Source organism: Tinamus guttatus, unplaced genomic scaffold (genome assembly GCF_059628265.1).
Source record: "Tinamus guttatus ecotype Peru unplaced genomic scaffold, ASM5962826v1 Tinamus_guttatus_pri_ptg000089l, whole genome shotgun sequence".
Taxonomy (NCBI): domain Eukaryota; kingdom Metazoa; phylum Chordata; class Aves; order Tinamiformes; family Tinamidae; genus Tinamus; species Tinamus guttatus.
The window spans coordinates 3,539,275-3,563,547 of NW_028288623.1; the positions used below are offsets into that span (position 1 = coordinate 3,539,275).

General features: G+C 56.9%; 1 protein-coding gene across 2 annotated transcripts; it reads left to right on the top strand.

The window, feature by feature from the left end:
- On the top strand, positions 1-24,043 carry MAPK8IP1 (mitogen-activated protein kinase 8 interacting protein 1). 2 transcript variants are annotated; one of them, XM_088520505.1, is made up of 12 exons: positions 1-149; positions 7,286-7,391; positions 13,920-14,153; positions 17,524-17,605; positions 17,860-18,735; positions 20,393-20,468; positions 20,931-21,103; positions 21,436-21,545; positions 21,699-21,818; positions 22,933-23,003; positions 23,320-23,418; positions 23,888-24,043. In XM_088520505.1, the coding sequence occupies exons 1-12, from the start codon at positions 64-66 to the stop codon at positions 23,958-23,960; spliced, it is 2,106 nt and encodes a 701-aa protein (XP_088376631.1). In that variant the 5' UTR covers positions 1-63; the 3' UTR covers positions 23,961-24,043. The 2 variants fall into 2 exon arrangements, with proteins under 2 accessions (XP_088376631.1, XP_010219537.1); XM_010221235.2 differs by lacking the exon at positions 1-149 and adding an exon at positions 4,959-5,294.
- The last annotated feature ends 230 nt before the right edge of the window (positions 24,044-24,273 follow it).

The following is a 24,273-nucleotide window of genomic DNA, read 5'->3' on the forward strand; positions in this document are numbered from 1 at the left end:
CCTCCTTCCCTCCCTCCTTCCCCGCTCCCTCCCTGCCTCCGCCTGCATGGAGACAGCCACGGAATGGCGGAGCGAGAGAAAGGAGCCGCATCCCCGCCCGCCTCCTCCCCCTTCCTGGGGCTGCACCTCGCCTCGCCCCCCAATTTCAGGTACTGGCCGCCTCCCCCGGGACCCCCCCCGGGGCATGGGCTGCCCCCGCTGCCCCGGGCGCCTCTCCCCAAGTCCATGCTGCACCCCCTGCATGAGCGGCTGCAGCCCCCACCGCAGGGTCCCTTCGTGCGCCCCTGCCCGTGCACCCCCTCGGGGCCCCCACAGCCTCCCGTTGGCCCCCCAAAGCCCCCATCCTCCTACCTGTCCGGCCTCCTCTTCAGATACCTCTTCCTCATTAAAATGCTTCATCCTCCTCCATCCTCAGGGAAGCCTCTTTCTAGCCCTTTCCAGGAAATCCTGGTTGCTCCCCCTTCCCTTCCTTTCCCTTCCCATCCCTGTGAAGCAGCAGCCCAAAGCGTGGAGGTGTACGAGTGCCGGAATTGATCCATTCGGAAATACTGAGCGCTCCCATTGATCCGGGATGCAGGGGCGGGTGGGGGATCTCTCCGCTGAAACCCAGCAGGGCGTCTTGTCAGGGCCCCCAGTGTGTGCAGAGAGGGATGGACATGGGGGGCCAGGGCCTTCGGACCTGCCGGTGGCTCCCGAGAGCAGCTCCAGGACAGGGCTGTTCTCGGCGGATAAGGGGAGTCTCGGCTGCCACCCGCGTGGGCAGCGCCTGGCGGTTCTCTGCTTGCTCTCGAAGGGAGGCTCCGGGCTTCTAGGGCCTTTAACATCTCCAGCCAAGGCTTTCTGCTTGTCTCTGGCACCCAGGGGTGCTGCTGGGGAGCTGCTTGGGAGCCGCCGGAGAGGGGTGGCTACTGGGTGGTTCGTGAGGTGAGATCTTTCCTGAGGCCACAGCGGAACTCATCTCAGCCACTGAGGATTAGGGACTCACAGGACCCAGGAAGGAAGCAGCTAGATACAGTCAAGCTTGGCATTTTAGGGTTAGGCATTTTATCTCTGAGGGTCTCAACTGACTTTTGCTGCTGGAAACCATTCGCTGGGTAGCTCTGGGCTTCAGTAGCCTCCTTCTCTTGCAGTGCTGCCTGTTGGAGCTGCTGAGTGCTCTCGCAACATGGCTGGATAAACCCTGCAAATCAAGCAATTGAACGCTGCCTCTGGAAATGTCCACCGTGGAGACGGGGGGCTAGGCCACAGAGCCGGGTGATGGGATTGAGCAACCGAGCTTCGTCTCATCCCTGCGAGAGTCCTGGGCTTGCCCCGCGCTGCTGTGCTGGGTGCCACATGTCTCCCGGGCACCTGCCCTTTCCCATGGAAACGGCAGCGCCGCAGGAAGGGAGAGCGAGGTGCTGCTCCTCGCTGCGATTCGCACCTTGAGAGAAGGAGCCCAGCACGTTGGCATCTGTCTCCTGGGAAGGATCGATGCTCTGTCAGGGGAAATGGGAGAGCCATGAGGAGAGCTGGGAAATCATGGCAGGATGGCAAGGTCTTTCCCAAGGCCCCAAGCACAGCGTCAGAGTTTTGAAAGTGGCTGTTGTGTCTCTGAACCTGCAGCAGGGTTTTGGACACCAGAGGTTATGTTGCAGTTGTGAGAGGTGTGCAAGGAGGATGTCTCTGCTTTGGAAATGTTGTTTGTGAGATTTGTTACCTTGTGCAACCCAGGTTTTGTGCAGCTGGCTACCTGGCTTCTGAGAAGGGATGGAACATGAAGCATGTTGTGGTGAACCCTGAACCTCTGGAGATGGCTGCTCTCGGCAACGAGGCAGCATTTCAGGAAAGAGAAATTAAGAAGTTCTCATCCATCTTTCACATTATCCTTAGGCCTCCAAAAGCTTCTTTGTTGGACCCCTTAGCATCTCTCTGTGGGAGACGGTTTCTCAGCTCCATTCCCGAAACTGGCAGCCATTTGGTCATTGCAGGGGAAAAGCTTTGGCTGATCTTTCGTCAAGTATGCCATGGATATTTGGCGCCAGTTGTACCTTCTCAGCAGGAGAGAAGGGTATAAGCATTAACCAGATAAAAGGTACAGATATAACTAGATATAAGATACAGATATAATAGATGTATTATAGATATAAAACCATACATAACATAGACATAATAAGACAGCCAGGCTCTCAGCACTGGCAGCTCTGCAGTGAGTGCAGCTCTGTTGTAGAAAAGCTGCCCCTTGCAGGGGTGCAGGACCTTAGGGGTCAAAGCTGCCCCTTGCAGGGGTGCAGGACCTTAGGGGTCAATAACTGATCCTCATCTACCTGAGAAAAGCAGAGAGCATCCACCTGGAATACTTCCAGAGAAGCAAATCCCAGGGGAGATATTTGCATGGGTCACAAAAGGGGAGGAAAGCTACCCTCCTCCGCTGGGAGCCTGGTTGTCTGGAAGAAATCACAGCCATTTCCACGGCCATGGCCAGGGCCTTCGAGCGAAGGAAGTCTCTGGGGAAGGGAGGCCTCTCTTCAGGAAGTTAAAGGAAGCTCTTCAGGCTGAGGCAAAATCAATCCCAGCGTTATAGGCTGTTTTATCTGTCTGCCATATGTATTTGGTCTGTCTGAATAGCCTGTTCAGAGGCGAGGAGCTGGGCATTGGAGCTGGGATATCCTGCTTTTTGTAACAGGATGAGAGTGCTGCCTTGCTCTGAGGGAGAGTGAGGTGATTTCTCTTTGGTTTAAACAAAAGTATCTGGCTCCTATGATGGAGGGGAAAACCCAGGGCAGAAAAGTGCTTCGTTTCGAGCTAACCCTTGGTGTGGGATGTGAGCAGAGCTCTGCCTCCCAGCAGTGTCAGCGTAGGACCCAGGTATCTGGGGCTGTTGGAGCCTCGGATCCCTCATGCTGTGTGGCCGTGGCCAAACCCCAGTTTGGGGAGGGCACAAGGCAGAAGCAGCTCTTGGGAAGGTGCAGTATGAACCTCGCCGTGCTCCCTGTGGGCTCAGCGGTGCTCACGACACAGGGGCTGAGGGGCAACGTGGCTGGCAGGATGCGGCCTGGGAGCAGAGTGAGACTGGCGCTTGTGGGGCCACCTGTGGGGCAGTGGTCTGTCCTAGGCCCTTGTGGCCCTGTGCCGGGCAGGGAGACATCCTAGGGTCCGTGCCAACTGCCAGCTGGCACAGGCAGATATGAGTGCAGCAGGGAGCTCCGCGCTGCTCCCTGCCCTGGGCTGCGTGCCCCTGCCTCCCTGGTGCAGGCACGGAGGGAGCACGGCGCGGCCCCGCACGGGGGCACATGCCAGGAGGCGGCGAGGCGACGGTGCGGGGCGCCTGGGGCGCTCGCTGCCTGCCCCCGGGTCCGAGCACCGCCCGCTCCGAGGGGGATGCAGTTGCCATGGCAGTTGAGCGGCGCAGCCGGAGCAGCTGCCGGATGTGGGTAGATGCGCTGCTGTGCACGGCCTCCGACCAGCTCCCGTGCGGCCTCTAAGCCCCTTCCTGAGCCGGGGGCTCCCCACACCCCAGGGGCTGCCCCAACCCTGGCTCTCTCGGCCCTGTGACACCCCAGCTCCATCTCACTTGCAGCCCGAGGCCTGGTCCCCACCAGCCCTTCCTGCTGCAAGGGCCTGCGCTCTGGCTGCGACTGCTCCGGCGCCCGCCGGCTGCCTCCCGCAACAGGCTGCTCCCCAGGCGTAGCTCCCGCTCCTCCTCCTCCTCCTCCTCCTTCTCCTTGCAGGGCTGCACGGCGCCAGCGAGCTGGAGGGAGTGGGGAGATGCACAGGGAGACCTGGGGCCTCCCGTTCCGAGCAGCACGCGGGGGAGCCTCTGGTGTCTATCCCCTTTCCCCTGGCAGGGCATCGAGCTGGCACAGACGCTGGCAGAGACACGTCAGCGCTTGTTTATTAGAAGGGTTTTGTTAATTAATCATTACGGAGATGAGAATGTCCACACGCTCGCTCCCTCTGTTTGCTTGTGGAGCAGGCGCTGGGAGCTGCAGCGAGGTGCCAGCCCCAGCTTGGCCTCACACTGCGCTCTCCCAAAGTTTGCACCCAGGGCTGGCTCTGGGAGCTTGGGCACCTCACTGCTCAGGCTTTCACGGGCACCGATAGAGCCGATGGGAATAGCAGCTGTGTCATTTTTACCCTCTTGTTTCCAGCATGGCGCTGGAGGCAGTGGGGTAATGGAGAGCCCTCCCTGTATCGCTGAGGTACTTCTGGAGCAGCCATGTGGGAGAAAGTAGCAGGAGTAACATGGAGAAAGGGGCTTCTTTGTTTTGATTTTCCATTAAGTGAGTAGACTTTGAATAGATCGGATGCCCCCAAGCCATCTGACGGGGAGGATGGAGCCCTGGATATTGTAATTAAGATCTGAAGGACAACAAGTAGAGTATTTCAAGAGGTATTTGCCAATGGCACAAAAATTGGTGGGCAATAACCAGAGGCAGACTACAAAGTGGTTCAGACCCCTGCTTTAACCCAGCCAGGGATGAGGAGATGGAGAGGCAAAAAATGACCCTTCATAGAGCTAGTGGTTAGGAGAAGACCAGAGATAGCCCTGGCTGAGATAGGAGGAATGTGGGTTAGGAGGGAGTACCCAGGGAAGGGGCAGTGCTCCCAGCTGGATTTGCCCCTTGATGAAGTGGGAGTTGTTGGTGCTCCTTGTGCTTCCCTCCACTTGGGATACAAACCTGGCTGAGATGCTTGGTCCCACACACACGATGGAAACAGTCTGTACCTTCTGAAGGTGAGATGACGCTTCTTTAACTGGAAGAATGCCACCATCCCCCGCGGGGAAGGGGCTTGCAAGGGCTTGGCCAGCAGCGCTGCAAGGGCAGGAGAAGGGTGATGTGGGCGGAAGTGTGGGGTAACCAGGTTCCCCAGGCCCTGCTGCAAGCGGTGGGGAAGCAGGCGCTGGAGCAGCACCAGGAGCCCGGCTGGCTGGCAGGCAGAGGGAGTCAGTGTCCCAGCAGAGTGCAGGGCTTGGCAGCGGCTCAGCTCTGGAGGTTATTTTTTTTATTTTTTTTCTCTCCTCGAGGACAGCTGATTCCATCTATTTTTAATGAGCTCCCCTAGGTTGCGCAGTGAGCAGGCAGAGAGCAGCACCAGCAGCCACAGACTGCGCTGGGGCAGCCAGAGGGGCAGCCAGCACCAGGGCTTGGCCTTCATCTCCCTGGCTCCTCCTCGCCCCAGGGGCTGGGGGGGACTTCCTTGGGGAGAGAGTGTGTCCCCCAGGGAAGGGGGTCCTCCTCCATGCAGCTGGTTTTGAAAATGGAGTCAAGCACCGAAGAGGAGAGCTGGCTGGAAGACCAGTGGGAGAAATGGTAGGGGACCGGCTGGGCCTCGGGCAGGGGGGCAGTTGTCCTTGTGGATGTGCGTGTGGGGAAGAGAGGATAGCCCTTCTCCCTGGGCTGCATCACGTCCTCCGCGAGCGATGCCCATAGGACAGGAGCAAACTTGGTACAGAACCAAGCTCAAAGTTTTTGGCCGGGCAAGACGAGAAAAACCCCAGAGGGTGGGTGCTAATGTGGAGCCTTAATGGGAGCGTTGACACAGTGAGGGGAGCAAGGGGGCAACTTGCAAGAAGTCTCCCAAGGCCCGGTGCCAGGGGCATCTTTCTACTGCCCCCATCCTTTGTGTGCAGGCAGGGCTCATGGTGCCAGTGCAGCATCTCCCGTGCGGAAAGCACAGGGCAAGGCAGGGCGGCCGTTCCCCGTTCCGAAGCGGGAGCGCTGCCTCCCGCCCAGCCTCCCCTCAGCCCCCGGGGGCTCCTGCCGGACCTCAGCAAAGCCAAGTCCCGCACCGGGCCCCGGCAGCGCCTTGCCTGTGCCCCGCGCCCCTGCACATGGAGGAAAGGCGCATTAGCGGCCGCTGGTGTCCCAGCCCAGCAGCCCCTGTAACCGGAGAAGAAATCGATTTGCACTCTGCAGGCTCCTTGTGAGCTTCTGGCCCACGGGAGGGGAGGAAATGGGCAGGCACCGCAGAGGCAGTGGGGTGCAGACACCTACCCTGGGGCATCGCGCGGCGGGCACGGCCATTCCCAACTGCCTGCTCCCATGGAGCCTCTGCTGTGGGCAGGGAGGGAGAGACCCCAGTGTCACCAGCTCTCCCTGCATGAGGACCTTATGAATGGGGAGGGAACATGCTGCTTTCCCCAACAACATGCCCTGCTCCTTTCCCAGTGCTGGGTCTAGCACTGCTCTTCCTCGCTGAGCCACTCCAGCCCAAGGGGAAACACAGCAAACGAAACCCACAAAGCAGCGCCCGCTGCACTCAGGCCGTTTGAGACAAAACTCTGGGGGCCATGTCGGTTGGCAGACACCTTTGGAGCTGGACTCTTTTGTTTACTACCGCGGTAATGAATAAGGACGAGGAGCATTGCGGTACGACTAAATAGAAATGTTTTAATGCACAGAAGCCAGGAGCGCCTCCCTGTCCCCCTGGGGAGCAGGAGCTGTGAGCGAATGCGAGGGCAGCCCGGTAGTCAGCATATATCGAGCTGCTAAAAGGAAAGCTCTGTAAACTTCTCCAAGAGGTGCAGGAAGTGTGTGCCCTAAGGGAGCCCTTGGGGCTAAGCACTGGGGCACATCTAGAAGGGTTTGACAGCACTGGGGGCTGCAGGGACATCTGCAGTGACCTCGGGTGGTAAATTTGGCAGAAAGGGAAATAGATACCCTGTAACTGCTGGCATGGGCTAGCACTTGGGTTAGGGGAACATCCCTTCTGAAGAGGCCTGCTCAGGGTGTCTGGCCCCCGTCAGGCCAGGGCATGCAGGCTTGTGGCAAGCGTGATATATGGTGGCTGCCGATGTGCTCATCCATCGCAGCACATTCCTTCTTTGGACAGTGACCGCTCCCTTCCCCTCCCTGTCACCCTCGTCTTTGCCCCACCAGGTGCATTTGGGCTTGGCAGCCCTGTGGACAGGGCAGTCTGCCCAGTCAGAACAACACCAGGGACTGCCCAGGACGGCGGGAGCTAAGCCCCTGGGATGGGGCCGGCTCTGCCATCTGTCCCTGTCCTCTCCCAGCTCCGCACACACACATCCCAGCTGGCTGCGGCCAGGCGGGGCCGGCCTGATGCCCTGCAGCCCTGATGGGGTGAGGATGGCCTTCTCTCCAGAAAGAGCCCCCTTCCCAACCTTTATTCCCGTGAGGATCAGAAGAGGCTCTCCCAGCACTGTCAGAGCTGCTCCCCGGCTGGTATGCTGCTCGCCGTTGCGTGCCCTCCTGCCCACCCGGTGCGCGTGCTGGGGCTCAGCGCAGCCTGCGCATGAACTGTGCTCCATGGGTGACCGTGCCATCTCCACTCCTGCCAGGCTCACCCACGACATCAGCCTCGAGGAGTTTGAGGATGAGGATCTCTCTGAAATCACCGATGAGTGTGGCATCAGTCTGCACTGCAAGGAGAGCCTGGCCTCCCGGGTAAGCACGGCAGACCCGCGGTGCAGAGCGGGTGGCACGGGTGGCACTACAGCGGTTGCGTTGTCACACACAGCACTGCATGTCTTCCACCCATGCACATGCCTGGGGGCCTTCAAATGCAGTTGGGCTGGCATGGTGAACAGGGATGGGCTGCCAAACTGTGTGTGCTTAGGGAAACAGCTCCAACCCTTGCAAGGGGCAGATCCAATAAAATAGTGCTGTAAAGCCTGAGTGGATGCTACAAGTGAGCCTCCCATCAGTGCTACATATGCTGGGGCATGCTGTGTAGAGCTAGAAGGCATCCGGACTGCCATTGGAACTGCCCAAGAAGATCATGGAGACAGAAAAATTGCGATAAGCTGAGAAATGCGCTGGACATGGCAAAATGCAGAATGCCTAGGCATTTCCAGGGTATTTCATGTTAATGGGAAGAAAATTGGAGAGGCTACTAAAAGGTTTGAGAATCATTTTATCCTTAGGGGAAAAAATGTATTTCCTGTGCAAAACTGCTATTTGTATAGAGACCCAGAGAGGAGGGAAAAGGCAGAGGAATCTGTCACTGATTTAAAATTAGAAAAGGAGTTTGTGGTGCTGGAAATTGCTCATTACAGGCAGAGAGGTGCAAAGAGACCTGCCGCCTGGGAAGCTGAGGCGTCCTGGCACACTCAGTGACCACCCTCTCCAGAAAATCACACCCAGTGTTTCATGGCCCAGGTGATCAGGTGCAGCAGGGTTAGGATAATGGGGCCCAGACTGATGGGCTGTATATTCGCTGAAGGCAGGAGGGATAACACTTGTGGAAAACCTAAAGGCAAAAGCGATGCTGGGTGTCAGCAAGAGACGAGCTGCAGCGAGCGGAGAGCATCAGAAAAATCCAGCCTGTAATAGGTGAGGCAGACGGTGACTGTGGGTGAGCTTGCCTGACACTTCCCATTAGCCGTCCTAGTTCTCAGCTGCAAGTATTGTAACTAGGCTCCAGGTCTTAGACAGATATTTTTTTCTTACAAAGTGTCAGCCCTTAGCTGAGATTTTGGCAGAGAGAATAGCAGAGTGGTGGTGGGGGGATCTGCAGCTCAAATAGCACAGCAGCTCCCTGGAAGGATGGTAAAGAAAAATACAGAATTTTGCCCACGTAAAACAGCTCCTGCATCTCTGCACTGTGATGCAGAGACCTGCGGTTACTCGGGCACCAGCAATGTGCCTCGTGCCTTCCCTGATGACTCTTGTAAGCTGCTTCGCAAAAATGTTTGGGTACATTCAGTGTCTGCTCGGGTTAAAGGCAGATGTGTGGTTGCCTCCAGGGAAGCGGTGAGCTATTCAAAAACACAGCAAAGAAAGAAGTCTCATGCTCAGAAAAAAATGGCTACTAAAAATATATACAAATGGCTTATATGGGACATTAAATATTGCCTGAGGAGCAGAAGTAAATGCAGTGGCAGCAATGGCACTGAGAGCAGCTTTTCAATCTGAAATGTCAAAGGCAAGAGCCAAAGCACTTTCAGACCCCGTTCCCATGCAGAGCGAGCTCAGCAGGGCAAGGCCGTGAGATGAGAGGTTGTGCAAGAGGGAAGCAGGCAGCCCCAGGAGGGGCTCTTTGGCCTGGGCTCGCCCCGGACACCGCACAGAGGCTCAGAAATGAGTGAGAACCTGGCTCCTGGGTGAAGGAGCTCATTATATCACGCGGTGACGTGGTCTCTGCGAAGCGGGCGCTTGCCTGCACGTGGGACAGGGCGAGCAGGCCAGCTCTGCTGTGCGGGCAGCAGAAACGCTCCGAGGAGGAGCTGCCGCACAGCACAGCGGCACAGTGCCACATGGCGCCATGGACAGAGCAGGGCACCAACAGATGGGGCGCGCGCCGGGGGGGGCCAGGGAGCACGGGGCCTGCTCGGATGGCACCGGGCCCTGCGCGTGCTGCATCGCCACGTGCCCTCCCTGCTGCCTGGCGGGCTTGCAGGACAGCCTCCACGGAGGGAGAGGTTTCCCAGAGAGGTTGTGGAGTCTCCCTCTCTGGAGATCTTCAAAACCCACTTGGACGCAGTCCTGTGCCATGTGCTCTAGGTGTCCCTGCGTATGCAGGGGGGTTGGACTAGATGATCTCTAGAGGTCCCTTCCAACCTTAAGCATTCTATGTTTCTATGTTTCTATGAGGGGAAATGCCCCTTATCCAGGTGTCAGCCTGGAGGACCCAGCTCTGTGCTGGCGAAATCCCACATGGCAGAAAGGCTTTGCAAGTAGCACTGACTCCAGCGCAAGGACTATGTGGGTGCCACACGGGGCCAGGGAGGGCAGGGGGCCCAGGACTAGCAGCACCGGGCTGGCATGCCAAGAACATACAGGCAGCAGGGAGACGGAATGGGGGCTGAGGATGCAGGCCCGTAGAGATGCTGCAGAGCATGCACGGAGCGGCTCTGGAGGCCGAGACAGACCTGCTAGTCAATAGGTTACACGAGGGCAGAGTGTGATGAGAAATCTGAGTAGAGGGGCTATCATTAGCCCCCTCAGGCTTGGAGCAAGCAAGCTAATGTGGGCTGTTCACTCACCACACAGCGGGGAGCCTCCTGTGACATGGGCACGTACAGTATTTCTTCCAGCAGCAGGAAGGCAAGTGTTGGGCAGGGTCACCTCAGAGCGATCGAGTGAACCCTAAGAGAGGGTTGGAGAAGGCAGCTGCTGTGTGGGAATGACCCGTAACCTTGAGGAGATGGTAGGTCTGGGCAGAACTGGACAGTAGGCAGAAATGCACAGCAGCAAAAGCCTGTGGCAGGAACCACTTGCTGCCTGAGGACAGCACCTGAATAGTGGGGAGTTTTGTGGTGGGGGCTTTTTTAAGCCACAAAAAAACAATGATGACTTCATCATGGACTGTTTTAGCAGCTTTCCAGAAATAGTGCCTAAGGCGCACACAGACTGCAAGGAGGCTTAAATTGATGTTAGTGCACCAGGGAACTCTATAAATGCCAAAGACTGCATCTAATGGACAGGAGACCGCACGTGAAGAACGAGGACTATTCCCAAATGCGGCTGAAAGAACCTTAATCTCAACAGAAGGCCCCAGATGAATTAAAATATGGACCGGAGCACAGGGTCAGCTCAGGAGAGCAATCAATGGGAGAGCAACGTGGTATTTAATGCTGTTCTTCCACAACGCCGCGTCCCTGCGACACGAGACCCCGCCGCGGAGCACGGGCTCAGCGCAGGGGGAGCAGCGGGTCGCTGCGAGCGTGTGACGTGGCCAGCAGATAGCAAATGGCAGCTTGCTTGGCAAGGAGCTCACGTGCATTAAGACGGATCATGATAACAGAAGTAAGAGACCTTTGGATTTGGCCTCCGTTTGTCTTGTAAGTACAGGGTGACTATCTGACTATCCCAGACTTCAGCGAGATGGTTCCTGGCAGAAACAGGCTGCAGTTAATAGAGGTTTGTTGCCTCATTCATATCCTAGGACATGCAAAAGGGATTTAATGAAGGAATGGAAAAGAAAATGCCTTTCTTGGAAATACTTGAGAGTGAGCTTAAGTTCCCAAAAGGAAAGAGCACATATATGGCTGTTTTAAAACATCATGATCTGATTCTGTTCGGGATTGTGTGACCAGGACTGAAACAATCTTGAAGATACAGATGTAAAAAAAAAAAAAAAAAAAAAAAAAGTTGTTTCACCATAACCTAAAGACGCTTGGGAATAGTGGAATGGTGTGGGGAAAACCTGATTCACTGTGCAGCTGGCAGAATGGACCCCAAGAAGGCAACCTGGACCAAATGCCGAAGGGGGAGGCCTTGCCCAAAGGAATAAATGACAGCAAAATGCAGCTGCAATGTGCCAACAAACCTGTTGATGCAGGGACAGACGGGGAACCAGTTGCACAGGCGGACAGGGAGCAAAGCCAGGATAGATTACAGCAGCAAGAAGGCTGTTTACTGTACGCAGCTTTTCAAACAAATCCTTCTGAACCTGCCTCTGTTACCCACAGAGAGCCTTTAGGCTGCGCCAGGCTGCACAGAGGAAGCATTTCTCCAAGCTCTATACAGCATTTTGAGATTGGGAGAGGAATGATCCCAGCTGTGGTGAGGCGAGGGGCTGCAGATGATGTGGGTCAGCTAAGGAACCCCCGGGGGATGGTGCCAGGTCGCTGGGTAAAGCCGGGTACGTGGCATCAGAGGGAATGGGCAAGATCGGGGCACCGGTGCTGCTCTCTCTCACTCTTGTCCCATGATCCTGCCCATTCCCTCCCACAGGCTGGGGGGACTTTGGGAAGTCCTCTCATTAGCCCATCTGTGCTGAGGCAGAACTGAGCATACTCAGGCTCTCCTTGGGTTAGATATTCACAGAGTTTGTTCTTAAAAGCCTCCCTAGGTGGCCTGTTCTGGTGGTATTCTCCTAGTTAGTAAGGTTTCCCAAGGTCTAATGCCTAGTCCTTCTTTGCAATTCACTGCAAGTCCCACTGAGCAACCATTCACCATAACCATCTGTTTGATTTCAATATCACTTTGTTGTCCTATCAGTAACTGTAAGTTCCTACAGTGGTTGCAGTTCCCTCCTATCTATAGATTTCTGAATGGTGCCTCACTCGCAGAGAGTACACTTTAAAAATAGGTACTGTTTTGCTCTTCTGCATCTTTCTTGACTTTCCCTTCTCTACGAGCCTTCAGAGATACTTGCTATGGCTATGAGATCACTCCAGCAGCATCATTAGCAGACTATTTTGAATGTTATCAAATCAGCTGACTTGAATACACCCACCTTGGCTAGATAGGATTTATTCAGCTGGCTTTTTTCCCCCAATTCTTTTTCTGTGCTTCAGTTTTCCTTGCTAAAAACAATGTGATTTGAGGCAAGTAACAGAAATGACCTGCCCTTTTAACAGTTTTTGTTGTTGTTATTTGTTTTTTTTTAATAACGGATGAGGTTAAAAACTAAAAAGATGTTAAACATTTGAAACATTTTAGAGGATATTTAAAAGCATTTAAGGAGGACAGACAGTGGTGATATCCTGGCTGTAAGAGAGCAGAGGAGACGAGTGGCCCATCAAAGGGGTGCAGGTGCATCCAAACTAAGACTTGTACTTCTGCATTTGGGCTGATTTTCAGGGTTGACCTGGACAGTGTTCCTTCAGGCACTTGCCTGGTACCTGCCAGGTGCTCGGGAGGGACACTAGGGCAAGGTGGTCCCTGGGAGGACATCCATGCTGCATTCCTGTTACACTGAGCCCTGCCTGTGCTGGCGTTGCAGGAGCTGGTAGCAGTGAGAGCCAAAGGTCCAGGCTATTTCTTCTCCCCCCTGGCTCAAGGGCCCTCCTCCGTGCAGCTGGAGGCACAGATAGCATCAGCTGCAGAAGCAGCTCTTCCCCACCTCCGCCTGCTCACAGGACTTTGCAGTCACCATGAGCAGCTGATAAGGCAGAGTTCAGCCAGCTATTGCCAAGTCACAGCCCTTATTGCTGGCCACAGCGACTTATGAAACACTGAGAATTGCAGCGGATGCTACTTGGGAAGGAAATCATTGACCTTTTGATGCCTGCAGCCACATGGGGACAGCAGTGCCTCTTCACCCAGTGGGGCAGGCCCTGCGGCACAGGGGGCAGCAGGCCCAAGGCTTGAAAGGGAATCTTCAACCCCGTATAGAGAGAGCAGTGTAGCACTGGCACAGGTGCCCAAAGAGCCAGTGGGTTCTGCTCCTGGAGGTTATTCAGATCTGATGTGCAAGGCCTGAGCAACCTGCTCTAACTTGGAAGTCGGTCCTGCTCTGAGCAAGGCTTGGACTAAACCTCCAACCAGAATTATTCAGTGGTTTTATGAGTCTACACAGCCAAGACAGGAATGAAGAAAGCATTCACTCTGTGCTGGAAGAAAGAAATGGTGCGTGCATTTGTTTATTGTAAACACAGCGCTTGCCTGTCTCTGGTGCAAGCCCTACCTTGGATGAGGCAGCTTTCTGTTTCGTTCCTGGCACAACACTGCAGGCTGCCGCTGCCCCAGCACCCTGTGGGCAGCCTCCGCTGTGCCGGAGGAGACATCAGGGAAAGCGAAGGGCAGCCGGCATTGGCCGAGACGGTTTTAGGTTGGGATGGGATGCTGGCGAACTGGGAGAGTCGCGGTCTTCCCTGCCTCTTGGAGACTGGGCTGTGTGGGTGCAGAGTGGCTCCCTGCTCCTGCACCCAGTGCGCTCACTCCCTTGGCAGCTCATCCCTGCCGAGCTCAGGCACGTGCCCTCCTGCCCTCTTGGCCTGTGCCCACCTTAAACAGCCCCATGGCTGCAATTGCAGCTGCAGCCACGGAACAAGGAGACAAAATACTGAGGGTGTCTCTGCATGTGATCCGGGGATGGCAGTGCCGGGGGAGGGAACATGGCTTGGAGATGCTTTCGGAGAGCTGAAAATTATATTCCTGCCCCTTTAAGAGGAAGAGGCAGCCGGGTGCAGATTTGCGCCTGTACCAGCTCCAGCTCCCTCCTCCCTGCCCGACGTGCGGCGCCGCGCCGTGGCTCCCGACCTTCCCACCCAGTCTCATGACTGTGTCTATTAATCCCGGCAGAGCCATGTGAGCCTGCAGGCCAATGCTGTCCGGGGAGTGGGCAGCGGGGAGGCCAGCCGGCTGCAGGCGGAGATGCTCCAGCTCGACCTGATCGATGCCACGGGGGACACCCCGGCTGAGGAGGAGACAGCACCTGAGCCACTCAAAAAGGACCCCCCGCCTGGGACCATGGACACCTACAGGCCCAAGCGACCCACAACGCTCAACCTCTTCCCGCAGGTGCCTAGGAGCCAGGTGAGGCCGGCTCGGCGGCGATGGAGCAGTGGGAAGCCCGCGCGGTGGCGGTGGGTGCGATGGGCCGGTGTTGGCACAGTAGCAGGAGGGGGTTGACCCGTCCGCGAGGGCTTTTGTCTGGGACGGATGACAGGTTCAGCCGGTGAGCGAGAGGGGCTACGTGCTGCGGGAGAAGCACCACATGGGCAGGGGGCACAAGGGAACGCGAGGGTGGGAGCCCCCGCACCGCTCTGCCCTCTCCAGGGGGGCCGTGCGGCTCCTGGCAATGCTGGGCCCCTCTCGAGTCCAGCCCGCCTCCCCTGGGTCAGGTCTGTGGGGCCTGGCGGAGAGCGTGGCCAGAGCACGCCAGGCGGGGAGGGCACACAGAGGTGGCCAGTGTCAGCAAATGCTGCTGGTGCTGCTGGTGAGCCGTGGGCCGGGCTGGGGCACTGCGGGCCTGGGCTGCAGCCGCTGGCTCCATGAGCCCCGGCAATGCTGTGACACAGGCACAGCCAGCTCTGCTCCCGAGCAGCGGTGCCTGGCACGGGCAGCGCGGACATCAGCCCCACCGTGCAAAATTCAAAAGACAGGGCGGCAACGCCCAAAATGGTGGTGGTGGGGAAGATGAGCGGCTTCTGCTGTTTCTCTCGCTCTCAGGTTTCACCCAGGGTTTCTCTGGGGCTGCCGGCCGTACGCTGTTGCAGTGTTGCCATTGTGCCCGGGGCCGGTGGCATTTTGGTGCCCCGCGTGCCGACCATCAAGCAGGAAGGCCTCTGCCCCATCCCTCCTGCAAACTTTGCACACCCGTGAAAGGTGTGCTACATCCAGGGCTATTTTCGTCGTCTTCCTGCATTCAGCAGTGGCTTCTCTTGCCAAGTAGGAGGATTTTCATCGCGGTGACACTCAGCCAGGGAGAATGAAGGAAGAGGCAGGTGTCCCTGTGGGTGACAGATGGGGAAGAGTCGGAGCTGGGTGTCGCTAGCCCAGAGCTGGCAGCTGGTGCCCGCTCTCCACCCGAGGCTGCGGGTGGGAGAAGGAGAAGGGTGAGGGGCCAAGGCCGGTGCCCCCCAGGGCAGTTGGCTCCGGGGACAAAGGCGGCGGTGCTGGGCAGGCGGCGGGAGCTGCCACGCAGGCACGGAGCATAATGGACAAGGGCAAAGCCGGCAGCCTTGTGCCACCCTGCGCGGTGGCCCCAGGGAGCGAGCGGCACGTGGGAGCTGCGTCCAGCTGGGGGGACAGGACACAGCCGGACAGCCCTCGGTCTGGACTGTCTGCCGGGGTGGCAGCAGGCCCGCGGGCAGGTCCCTTCCGGGGGCTTTGTGGCATGGCAGAGGGAGGGGAGCTCAGAGGGAAGGCGGGTGTAGAGGGAGGCCATGCAGGGCCCAGGCTCTCAGCACCGTGGCAGGGGATGGAGAGGCCAAGGGGATGCAGGAGGCTGGCTGCTGGCAGCAGTGGTGAAACGGGGCAGGAGGCATCCGGGAGGAAGGAAATCGCTGCTGGGACTGACTAGCTTCTTCCCTGGAGACCATGCGAACACCTCCCCTTCCCTGCTGGGCGTTATAGACCCTAAAATGCCCTGGTCCTGCAGGTCATGTGGGCTCTCCCTGCTGCGTTTGCTACCTGCCACCCTGCTCCGGGTGGCCTGGCTGGAGTCTGAGTGGCCAGGCCAGACTTCAGGCAACCTGGCGGGGGTCCGGGCAGCCTGGCTGGCTCGTGGCACTGCAGGAGTTGCTTTGCACACAGAGGCCGTCCTTGCAGCAGCTCGGCTGGCCTGCGTCCCGGCCAAGTGCATCCCTGGGAAAGGCAAGCGGGGACGTGCCATTATTTGCGCTGGTGCAGGAGGGCTCTGGATGTGTGCTGAGCGCTTGCCGAGGCCGCTTGCAGGGGTCTCTCCTCCTCGCTGGGTAGAGTCACGGACCTGACAGCCATGCTGTTCATCGTGAGACTTAGTGGACTCACAGGGCAAAGCCTTGCTTCATGCTCATGGGGAAGCCAGGCAAGAACAGGGCAGCTCCTGAATAGCTGCAGTCTGTGACGAGGCCGGGAGAAAATCCAGAGTCCCAGCAGGGCTTAGTATGCGAGGAAAAGATAACAGAATGGAAAATGCCACTACTGCAGCTCAGGAAAAGATACCCAGTGCTCCAGCAGGAAGAAGCTTGGGGTATGGGAAACTGGAGAGGAACTTGGCGTTGGGTTGTGCAGGAGAGCATGAGAAACGGGGCAGGGGTCAGCAGCAGGGGACTGGGGGCTCCAGAGCAAGCTGTGGAGAGGTCCTCACTGGAGGGAGTCCGATCCTGTGGTCTTGGGGATCAAGGAGGTGCCCTGACACAGCCCCATAGATGCAAGGCCGCTGAGGTTTCCCGTCCCCAGGTGTGGTAGCGAGAATGAGCATGCATCCCAGTGTAGCACACGGGCACGCAGATGGCCGGACACACAGCAGCCACACGGACAGGAGCACTGCACCTTTACCAGCACCCACACAAGCACATGCAGCACTCGTGTGAATGTGGAACACAGGCCTAACCCCATTCCTCCTCTTCTGCTGTGCAGGATTGAAGTCTGTTTTTGTTTATATACCTGTATATATAAAAGTATATATTCCCACAGTATGCATCACTCCAGTACCTGCAGTTAGACTCTCAGTCTATCCAGTAACTGGCTCCTGTAGTTTTAACATAGCCAAGGCCAGGAGAATGGGAACAAAGTGTGCCCCTGTAGCACACTGTCTATAGGGACTGTCATGGATGCAAAAGAGGAGCAGTGTGTGCACATGGATGGTCAAGGTGCTCCCAGCAGTCCCAGGCTGTGCCCAGTCACTTTGCCAGCTCCAGGGGCTGCATGTGCCATGTCAAGAACATCTCAGAAAGATCGTTGCTGCCAAACGTGTGACCCATCCTCCAGTGCCAAGCAGTCAAGGAGGTCCTGCAACGCCGCACAACTCCCTGTCCAAGTGCTGGTTGCCTTGTGGGATAATGAGAAGAGTAAGAGATTACAAGCAAGTGGGAAAGTGAGAGTATGCCAGGGATAGGCTTCAGGCAGCCTTGGGTCTTGAATTTGGTTGAGATCATCCAGCAGTGAGAAGGCATGTGTGGGCTCCCGTGGGGTTGGTAAGTGCAGAAATTGAGGCCAGACTGTCTGTTTTTTCTGGCTGGCCCATTGCCAATGCTGCTTCTGCCACCACTCAAAGCCTCCCAGCAGCAGTGGTAGCATGGCAAGGTGTGGGGCTGGCAGGTGGTCCCAATGCACCCCTGTGCCCCAGCGTGCATGGGCAGCAGCGAGATGCCATGGGGAGAGCTGGGCCAGGTGCTGTGGACTTGGGGAGGGATGGGCGCTGTTGTGCCACGTGCTGTTTACTGCTCTGGCTACAAGGCGTCTTTGTTCCTCTCCTCAGGACACGCTGAATAACAACTCTCTGGGGAAAAAGCACAGTTGGCAGGAGCGGGTGTCCCGGTCGTCATCCCCTCTGAAAACGGGTGAGTTTCTGGGCGCCTGCCCAGGGGCAGCTCCCTGCACCCTTTCATGGCTCTGGGGAGTAAATCTACTCCTGGAGCCTGTGGTAAGCGGTGACACAGCAGTGGGTGGGGGAGAAGAGCCCACATGGACATGGGATGTGTGACCAGCTTGAGCCTGAGGCCTGGCCAGTGCATCCCGCACCCTCTCCCGCAGCCGTAGTGTCCTCCTTCCTGGGTGCAGTATGAGTGCCAACACCGCTCTCCTCCCCCTCCAGGTGAGCAGACCCCTCCCCACGACCACGTTTGCCTGAGTGATGAGGTCAATCACCAAAATAGCACAACCTCCACCAAAGACCGGGGCACATCCACGGAGAGCCCATGCCGGCGCACGGCAGCCACGCAGATGGCACCAGCCTGTGTCGCCTCATCCCGGGCGCCCGAGAAGCACCAGGTGACCAGCCGGCCCCCGCCTCACGGCGCCAGCGTGGTGGTGGTGACAACACGGGACCCCGAGGCCCACCGGGACCGCATTCGCTACCAGACAGATGTGAGGCTCGAGGCCACAGAGGAGATCTACCTGACACCCGTGCAGAAGAACTCAGACCCCTTGGAGGCTGAAAAGCCATTTCTGTCCCAGTCCAGCGAGAACCGCATGTCCATCAGCTCTGACGTTGACACCTCCAGCTACTCAGCCCTCGCAGGGAAAACCAACCCCTCCATCAGCGAGGAGGACGAGGTGCTGGACTATATGTCCTCCCCTGACAAGACAAACCTGCCCAGGACCTCCTGCGCTGGGGCGAATGGTGCCTACCGGCCAGGGCACAACCTTCAGAGGGCATCAGTGAGTTCGGACACCAGTGCCCTCTCCTACGACTCAGTCAAGTACACACTGGTGGTGGATGAGAACGTGCAGCTGGAGTTGGTCAGCCTCAAACAGTGCTACTCTGGCTACAGCGATGAGAGTGACTCGGCCACTGTCTACGACAACTGCGTTTCCTCGCCCTACGAGTCGGCCATCGGTGAGGAGTACGAGGAGGACGCGCTGAAGCGCGACTCGGTCTGCCTCTCGGAGGACTCCACCCCAGAGGCAGACATCCACTTCTCCAAGAAGTTCCTCAACGTCTTCATGAGTGGCCGGACACGTTCCTCCAGTGAGTGCTGGGTGGAGGGAGGAGTGGGAGGGTGACTGTGTCCCTAGGCAGCTCTGCCTGTCCCTGGTACTAATGTGTCATGCAGTGTGGCTGGCAGGATTCCCCAGCAAGATGGACAGGTTCCCAGTGAGCACTGGCTCCAACTTTGCTTGCTCCAGACTGACTTCTCCCTTTGCAGCCATAGGGCCTGGAAAGGCCTCATGAGCTTCAGGCAGGGATAGCTGGAGGCATTTCAACCTGCTTTTTGCCTAGACTAAGCCAGCATGGTGCCAGCTGTAGAGGAGGAGGTTGGGTTGTATCACAGGGATGCGGCAGCCCATCTGGAGTGCCCCTTTTGCCCTGAGGAGCAAAGGACTAGCTGCTTGTGATTGTCCCAGTAGGGCTGAGGGTTGGGGGAAGCAGGGCCGTGCTCTGACCCTCAGGGCTGCCCTCAGAGTAAGCTGGAGGCCCGGTCCTGTTGTGCTGCTACTGCTGGCACAGCCGTGCAGGGCCAGGGGATGGCACAAAAAGGTCATATTTTCAACAAGGACCACTAGGCGCTTCTGTCGTGCATTGAGTGTGTTGGCGCCTCTTGTCATGCCTTCCTTCCTCACTTTTACCATTGCTTGACTTTATCTCAGCTGAGAACGCTCCTCTGGGTCTGGGACATGTTTGCCACCACACACTGGGGCTCCTCAGCCTCACAGCTCCTGGGACTCTCCTCCAGCAGAGCCTGCGTAGCTCACCCTGCTCTCCCCATCCACCTTCAGACCTTGCCTGAATTTCCCTGGGGCCTCTGTAGATGCCTTATAAATGTGTCCCCAGCTAGTGACTGGTATGTGACTGAAGGCTGGTTTGAAAGCTCCCTTTCCTGGAGGGATCACTGCCACCCAAGATGCTCTGGCTCCCCGCTGCCTCTGCCCAGGTGCCTGCTGTGGCAGTTTGTCTGCCATCAGCCCTGCTCTGCTGTCACCAGCTCCAGCCAGGTCAGGGACCAGCTGGAACTTTGGAGGAAACATCGCTGCTGGAGCAGGGATGGGGCAGCTTCCCGGGCGCCTTGCTCCTATCCACAGCCCCGTAGGGCTAAGCTCTGCTTGGGGAGCCCAAGCTCTAATGTCTGGGACGTGGTTTCCTTGTGTGGCCTGGGGATAATCTTCCTGTAGCCACACAGGTGGGCCCTCAGGTTTTTCTTTTCTTTGGACACCTCATACTAAAGCAATAGGAGACTCCTGGTCCTCCGGCATAAAGATATCGCCTCTATTGGCTGTGCTTTCCCAGTGCCTTAGCAGGGCCGGTGGAATGAGCCCTTGAGACAGAGTTTGTCCAGGAATCCAGGGCATAGCAGCTGTGCTGGCCACAGGGAAGCTGGCACTGTGTTCTCAGCCATGCCTGGCTCCCTGGAGTCCTTCCAGCTCCACTGCTGTCAGTGCAGTCTCTTATCAGTGTCACGGGAAAGAGTTTTCTGGCAGAGTGTGTGCCATGGGGCTCTCTGCCTCTTGGCTGAGATGACAGACTGAAAAGCACAGAGCAAGGCTAGTGTGACGTCTGAAAATGCAGTACAGCCTGCTGGGGAGGCTCCAGTGAGCACCTCAAGACACCTGGCCATAGAAATGAGATGACAGCAGTGTCATTCCCTCTGTGAGGGTACTGTAATGTTCCCCTTTGCATTCATTCCCAGGTGCTGAGTCCTTTGGGTTGTTCTCCTGCATGATCAATGGGGAGGAGCAGGAACAGACTCATCGTGCCGTCTTTAGGTGAGTGCAGACACAAGCGCTATTCCAAGCCAAGTGCTTAGAAAGGCCAGCACTTCCCTCCCCACCATGGTGGTGGCTAGCCACACTGCTCAAGTGAGACCGGTCCCAATCCAAGCCTCTGTTTCCACTGCAGTGCCTCCTAATGTGAGAAGACTGGGGGCCAAACCACTGTCCCTAGCTGGTGTCCTTCCCAGCTGGAGCCAGACACTAGCTAAGGAACATCCACCCAGGCTGCAGCAGGGGTGAGAGAGCTCTTGGCAAGTGCCAGGGTGCTCCCTTTTGACTCTAGATCTGCTCAGATTCTTTACTCAGAAGTCTGATATCTTTGACTTGTTGTATCTGCAAGGACACTCCCTGCCTCCTTTGGCTGTGAGTTTTTCATTGCTCTCCACCATAGCAGTGTCACAGTGATGAGGCTACCAGAGCTGCTGGCTGGCCAATCACTAGTCCCTCCCTGCCCAGGTTTGTGCCTCGCCATGCGGATGAGCTGGAGCTGGAGGTGGATGATCCTTTGCTGGTGGAGGTGCAGGCAGAAGATTACTGGTATGAGGCCTACAACATGCGGACGGGAGACCGGGGCATCTTTCCTGCTTACTATGCTATTGAAGTCACCAAGGACTCAGACCATGCAACAGGTACCAGTCCTCTCCACATACAGCCTGTAGACATCCCTTTGCTGAATGGAGGCTGGTGCTGTGCTGGGGTACTGCGGAAAGGCACCAAGGAGGAGAAGGGAAGGAGGAATGTGTTGAGCATCAGGAGGGAATGATGGTAGCCCAGGCAGCTCCTGCCTATGGTGCTGGGCACTTTCACCTGGACAGGGAAACGTGTGCAGGTGTGGGAAAAAATAGGGAAGGGATGTGTGTCTTGCTCCGCACATTTGACCATCAGCCATGGGCATGTGCCCAGGGCATGTGTCGTGTGTGTCTCTTCTTGCATGCTGCATGACACATGTTCTGTCTTCCAGCTCTGGCCAAGAGTAGTGACTGGATGGACCAGTTTCGGGTGAAGTTCCTCGGCTCCGTGCAAGTTCCCTATCACAAAGGCAACGATGTGCTATGCGCAGCCATGCAGAAGGTAGAGCCCCCTGGCAGGGAGTGGGAGCAGTCGCTCCTCCTGGTAGCATGAAGGGGAAAGTGGGGGAGAAAGGCAGAGCCTCCGCGGGGAAGGGCGAGCTATCACCACGTGCTGCCTGCAAGTGTCAGAGTGTTGTCTCTCTCTCTTCCCAAGATTGCCACCACGCGCCGCCTCACTGTGCACTTTAACCCACCCTCCAGCTGTGTCCTAGAGATTAGCGTGCGCGGGGTCAAGATTGCCGTGAAATCCGACGACTCCAAGGAGAACAGCAAGGTGGGGCCACACTCCCTGCACTCATCACACCCCTTCCCCAGTGGTTCTTCTGAGCTGGCTTTTGTATCTTGTGCCGCAGATCATGGTCACATATGAAAATCATGGGTTTTGAGCCCATATGGTGCTTGCTCTGATGAGAAATGCTGTCTGAGGGGTTGTAGGCCCAGCCTCAGGGTCCCCCATATCTCACGGCATCCCAAGTTTAGCTCCTACTGCAACTTGATGCCCACCCCAGACCCATGCAGCTGCCAAGTGCATTGCTGTACTGTGATGCTGTGAGTTGAGCTGCACTGATAATCTGTGAGCTGCTCCTAAACCTTCCTGCTGCTATTTTCAGCGGTGTCCTCCAGATCTGCCCTGTAATCTCTTTAGCTGGATACTGTAGGCTGCTGATTAGCGTTCTCCGTAAGTAGCCTACCAAGGCCCAGAAAGATGCTCTGCAGACGCAAATGAGACCTTTACAGCAACCTGTTTGGAACCCTCTTCTCCAGACAAGGATGTAGATGTGGTTTGTGGTGATAGGTACTGTGAGAGAGAGCTGGGCTGGGTATTTTTTTACAAATCTTGCCTGTATTTAAAGGAATGTCATCAACTTGATGTGAGACCCTTCAAACACCAAGGATTGGATGATTTACTTACCCAACTAAACTACTCATTCATCTTTTACCTACTGGTATTTATGAGTATCTTTAGCAAGAGACTAGGATTGTGTGTGTGCTGGGCAAACAGTAGCACTGCCTCTAAGATGAGCACAGCCCAACACAGGGCCCCCAGGGAAATGCCAGAGGAGCTGCTGGAGGTAGAGGCAGTGGGGGTAGGAGGCATCAGGGCTGACTAATAGAGTGTGTGCAGGTACTTGGGGCTGTCCCTGAAATGACTCTTCATCCTGGTGTTCTCACCTCCCTCTTCCTCCGTCCCTCTGCAGAGCCTGTGCTCTCATGCTAGCCCTGTTGGGTGACACAGAGATGGGAGCAGCTCAGCACAGCCTCGATTCCTTCTGCTGCCAGAGCTGAGCGTGTGCCTTTCAGGGGTCAGACTGGCCACCACGCGTGTCGTGGGGCTGCTGTGGGCAGGGCAGCATTGACACGCCTTTTTTTTTTTTTCTCCCCCCCAGGTAAACAAATGTAGCCATTTTTTCCAGCTGAAGAACATTTCCTTTTGTGGATACCATCCAAAGAACAACAAGTGAGTAGTAAAGAGGTGCAGGCTTCCCTCAGTACCAGTTTCTCAGCGCAGCAGCTTGGCACAGTCCTGCATGCGGAAGGGAAGGGAAGGGAAAGCAAGGCTTACCAGTGCCTTTCATGAGAGCTCCCCTTCCCCTGTACACCCTGCGCATCAGCTTCCTGCAAGGAGCCACCTTTGGAGGGGGCTCCTTTCCAGTGCTGGGATGTAGGAGAGGAGGCGGGTTCTAAATCCCCCAGCTGCTGATTCACACGAGTGCCCAGGGTGACTCTTGGAGTACGTATGCCAGTCCCACCTCACCCATTCTCTCTTCTTTCAGGTATTTTGGGTTCATCACCAAGCACCCTGCTGACCACAGATTTGCCTGCCATGTGTTTGTCTCGGAGGAGTCCACAAAACCCCTCGCTGAGTCCGTAGGGTGAGTCCTGGCCAGGCTGGGAGGAAGGTGTTTACTTCTGAAGGGCGGGAGGATTCTTCCCAAAGGCCACTGAATTAGGGCCCCAGGTTGGATTCTGCCATCTCCCTATATGTGTGGGGCTTTGACCCAGCTCCAAGATAGCATTGCTTCCCTAAAGCGAGGCTGACAGGGTGACAGGCAGCACATTCCTGACAGCACTGGAACGTGTCCCAGTGCAAAGATTTGCTGGCAGATGGCTGCAAATCACACGCTGTGCAGAGGATCAGAGCAGGGATAGAGATTCTTTTGCTACAGTGATGCCTCTGAGTGCTAACATGTGTGGGTTTGGGGACTTGGGCAGTGGGTGCCTGCTCCAACCTCACAGCTGGGTGGTGGGCAAGGGCAGGAAGGCAAATGTAGCAGTGGAAATAGGTTTTGCTGGTGCCCCGAGGGGAGGGAACTGCTCAGCTTTCCTCGTGCTGTGTTGCAGGAGGGCTTTCCAGCAATTCTACAAGGAGTATGTGGAGTACACGTGCCCCACAGAGGACATCTACCTGGAGTAGGGGCTGGCACAGGCACCTCCTGTACAGCCAGGGCTGCAAACTCGCCCCTTCCCCGTCGTGCATGGACAAGAGCTGCTTTGAGACTGGAAGAGGAGTGGGCTCTGAGCACAGCTCCCCAGGGGCACAGAGCACTGCCCCTTTTCATGACTCCCCTTCCTCGGGCTGGGGTGGACGGGAGGGAGGGAGGGCTGGACAAATTGTGTTTATTGTACAAAATACTCTTAGTTTATTCTATTGGCGAAGCATTCGCAGGGTGCCCTGCCTACGAGTGCTGGAGGGGTGAGCAGCAGCATGCTCAGCCCTTTCCTAGCGC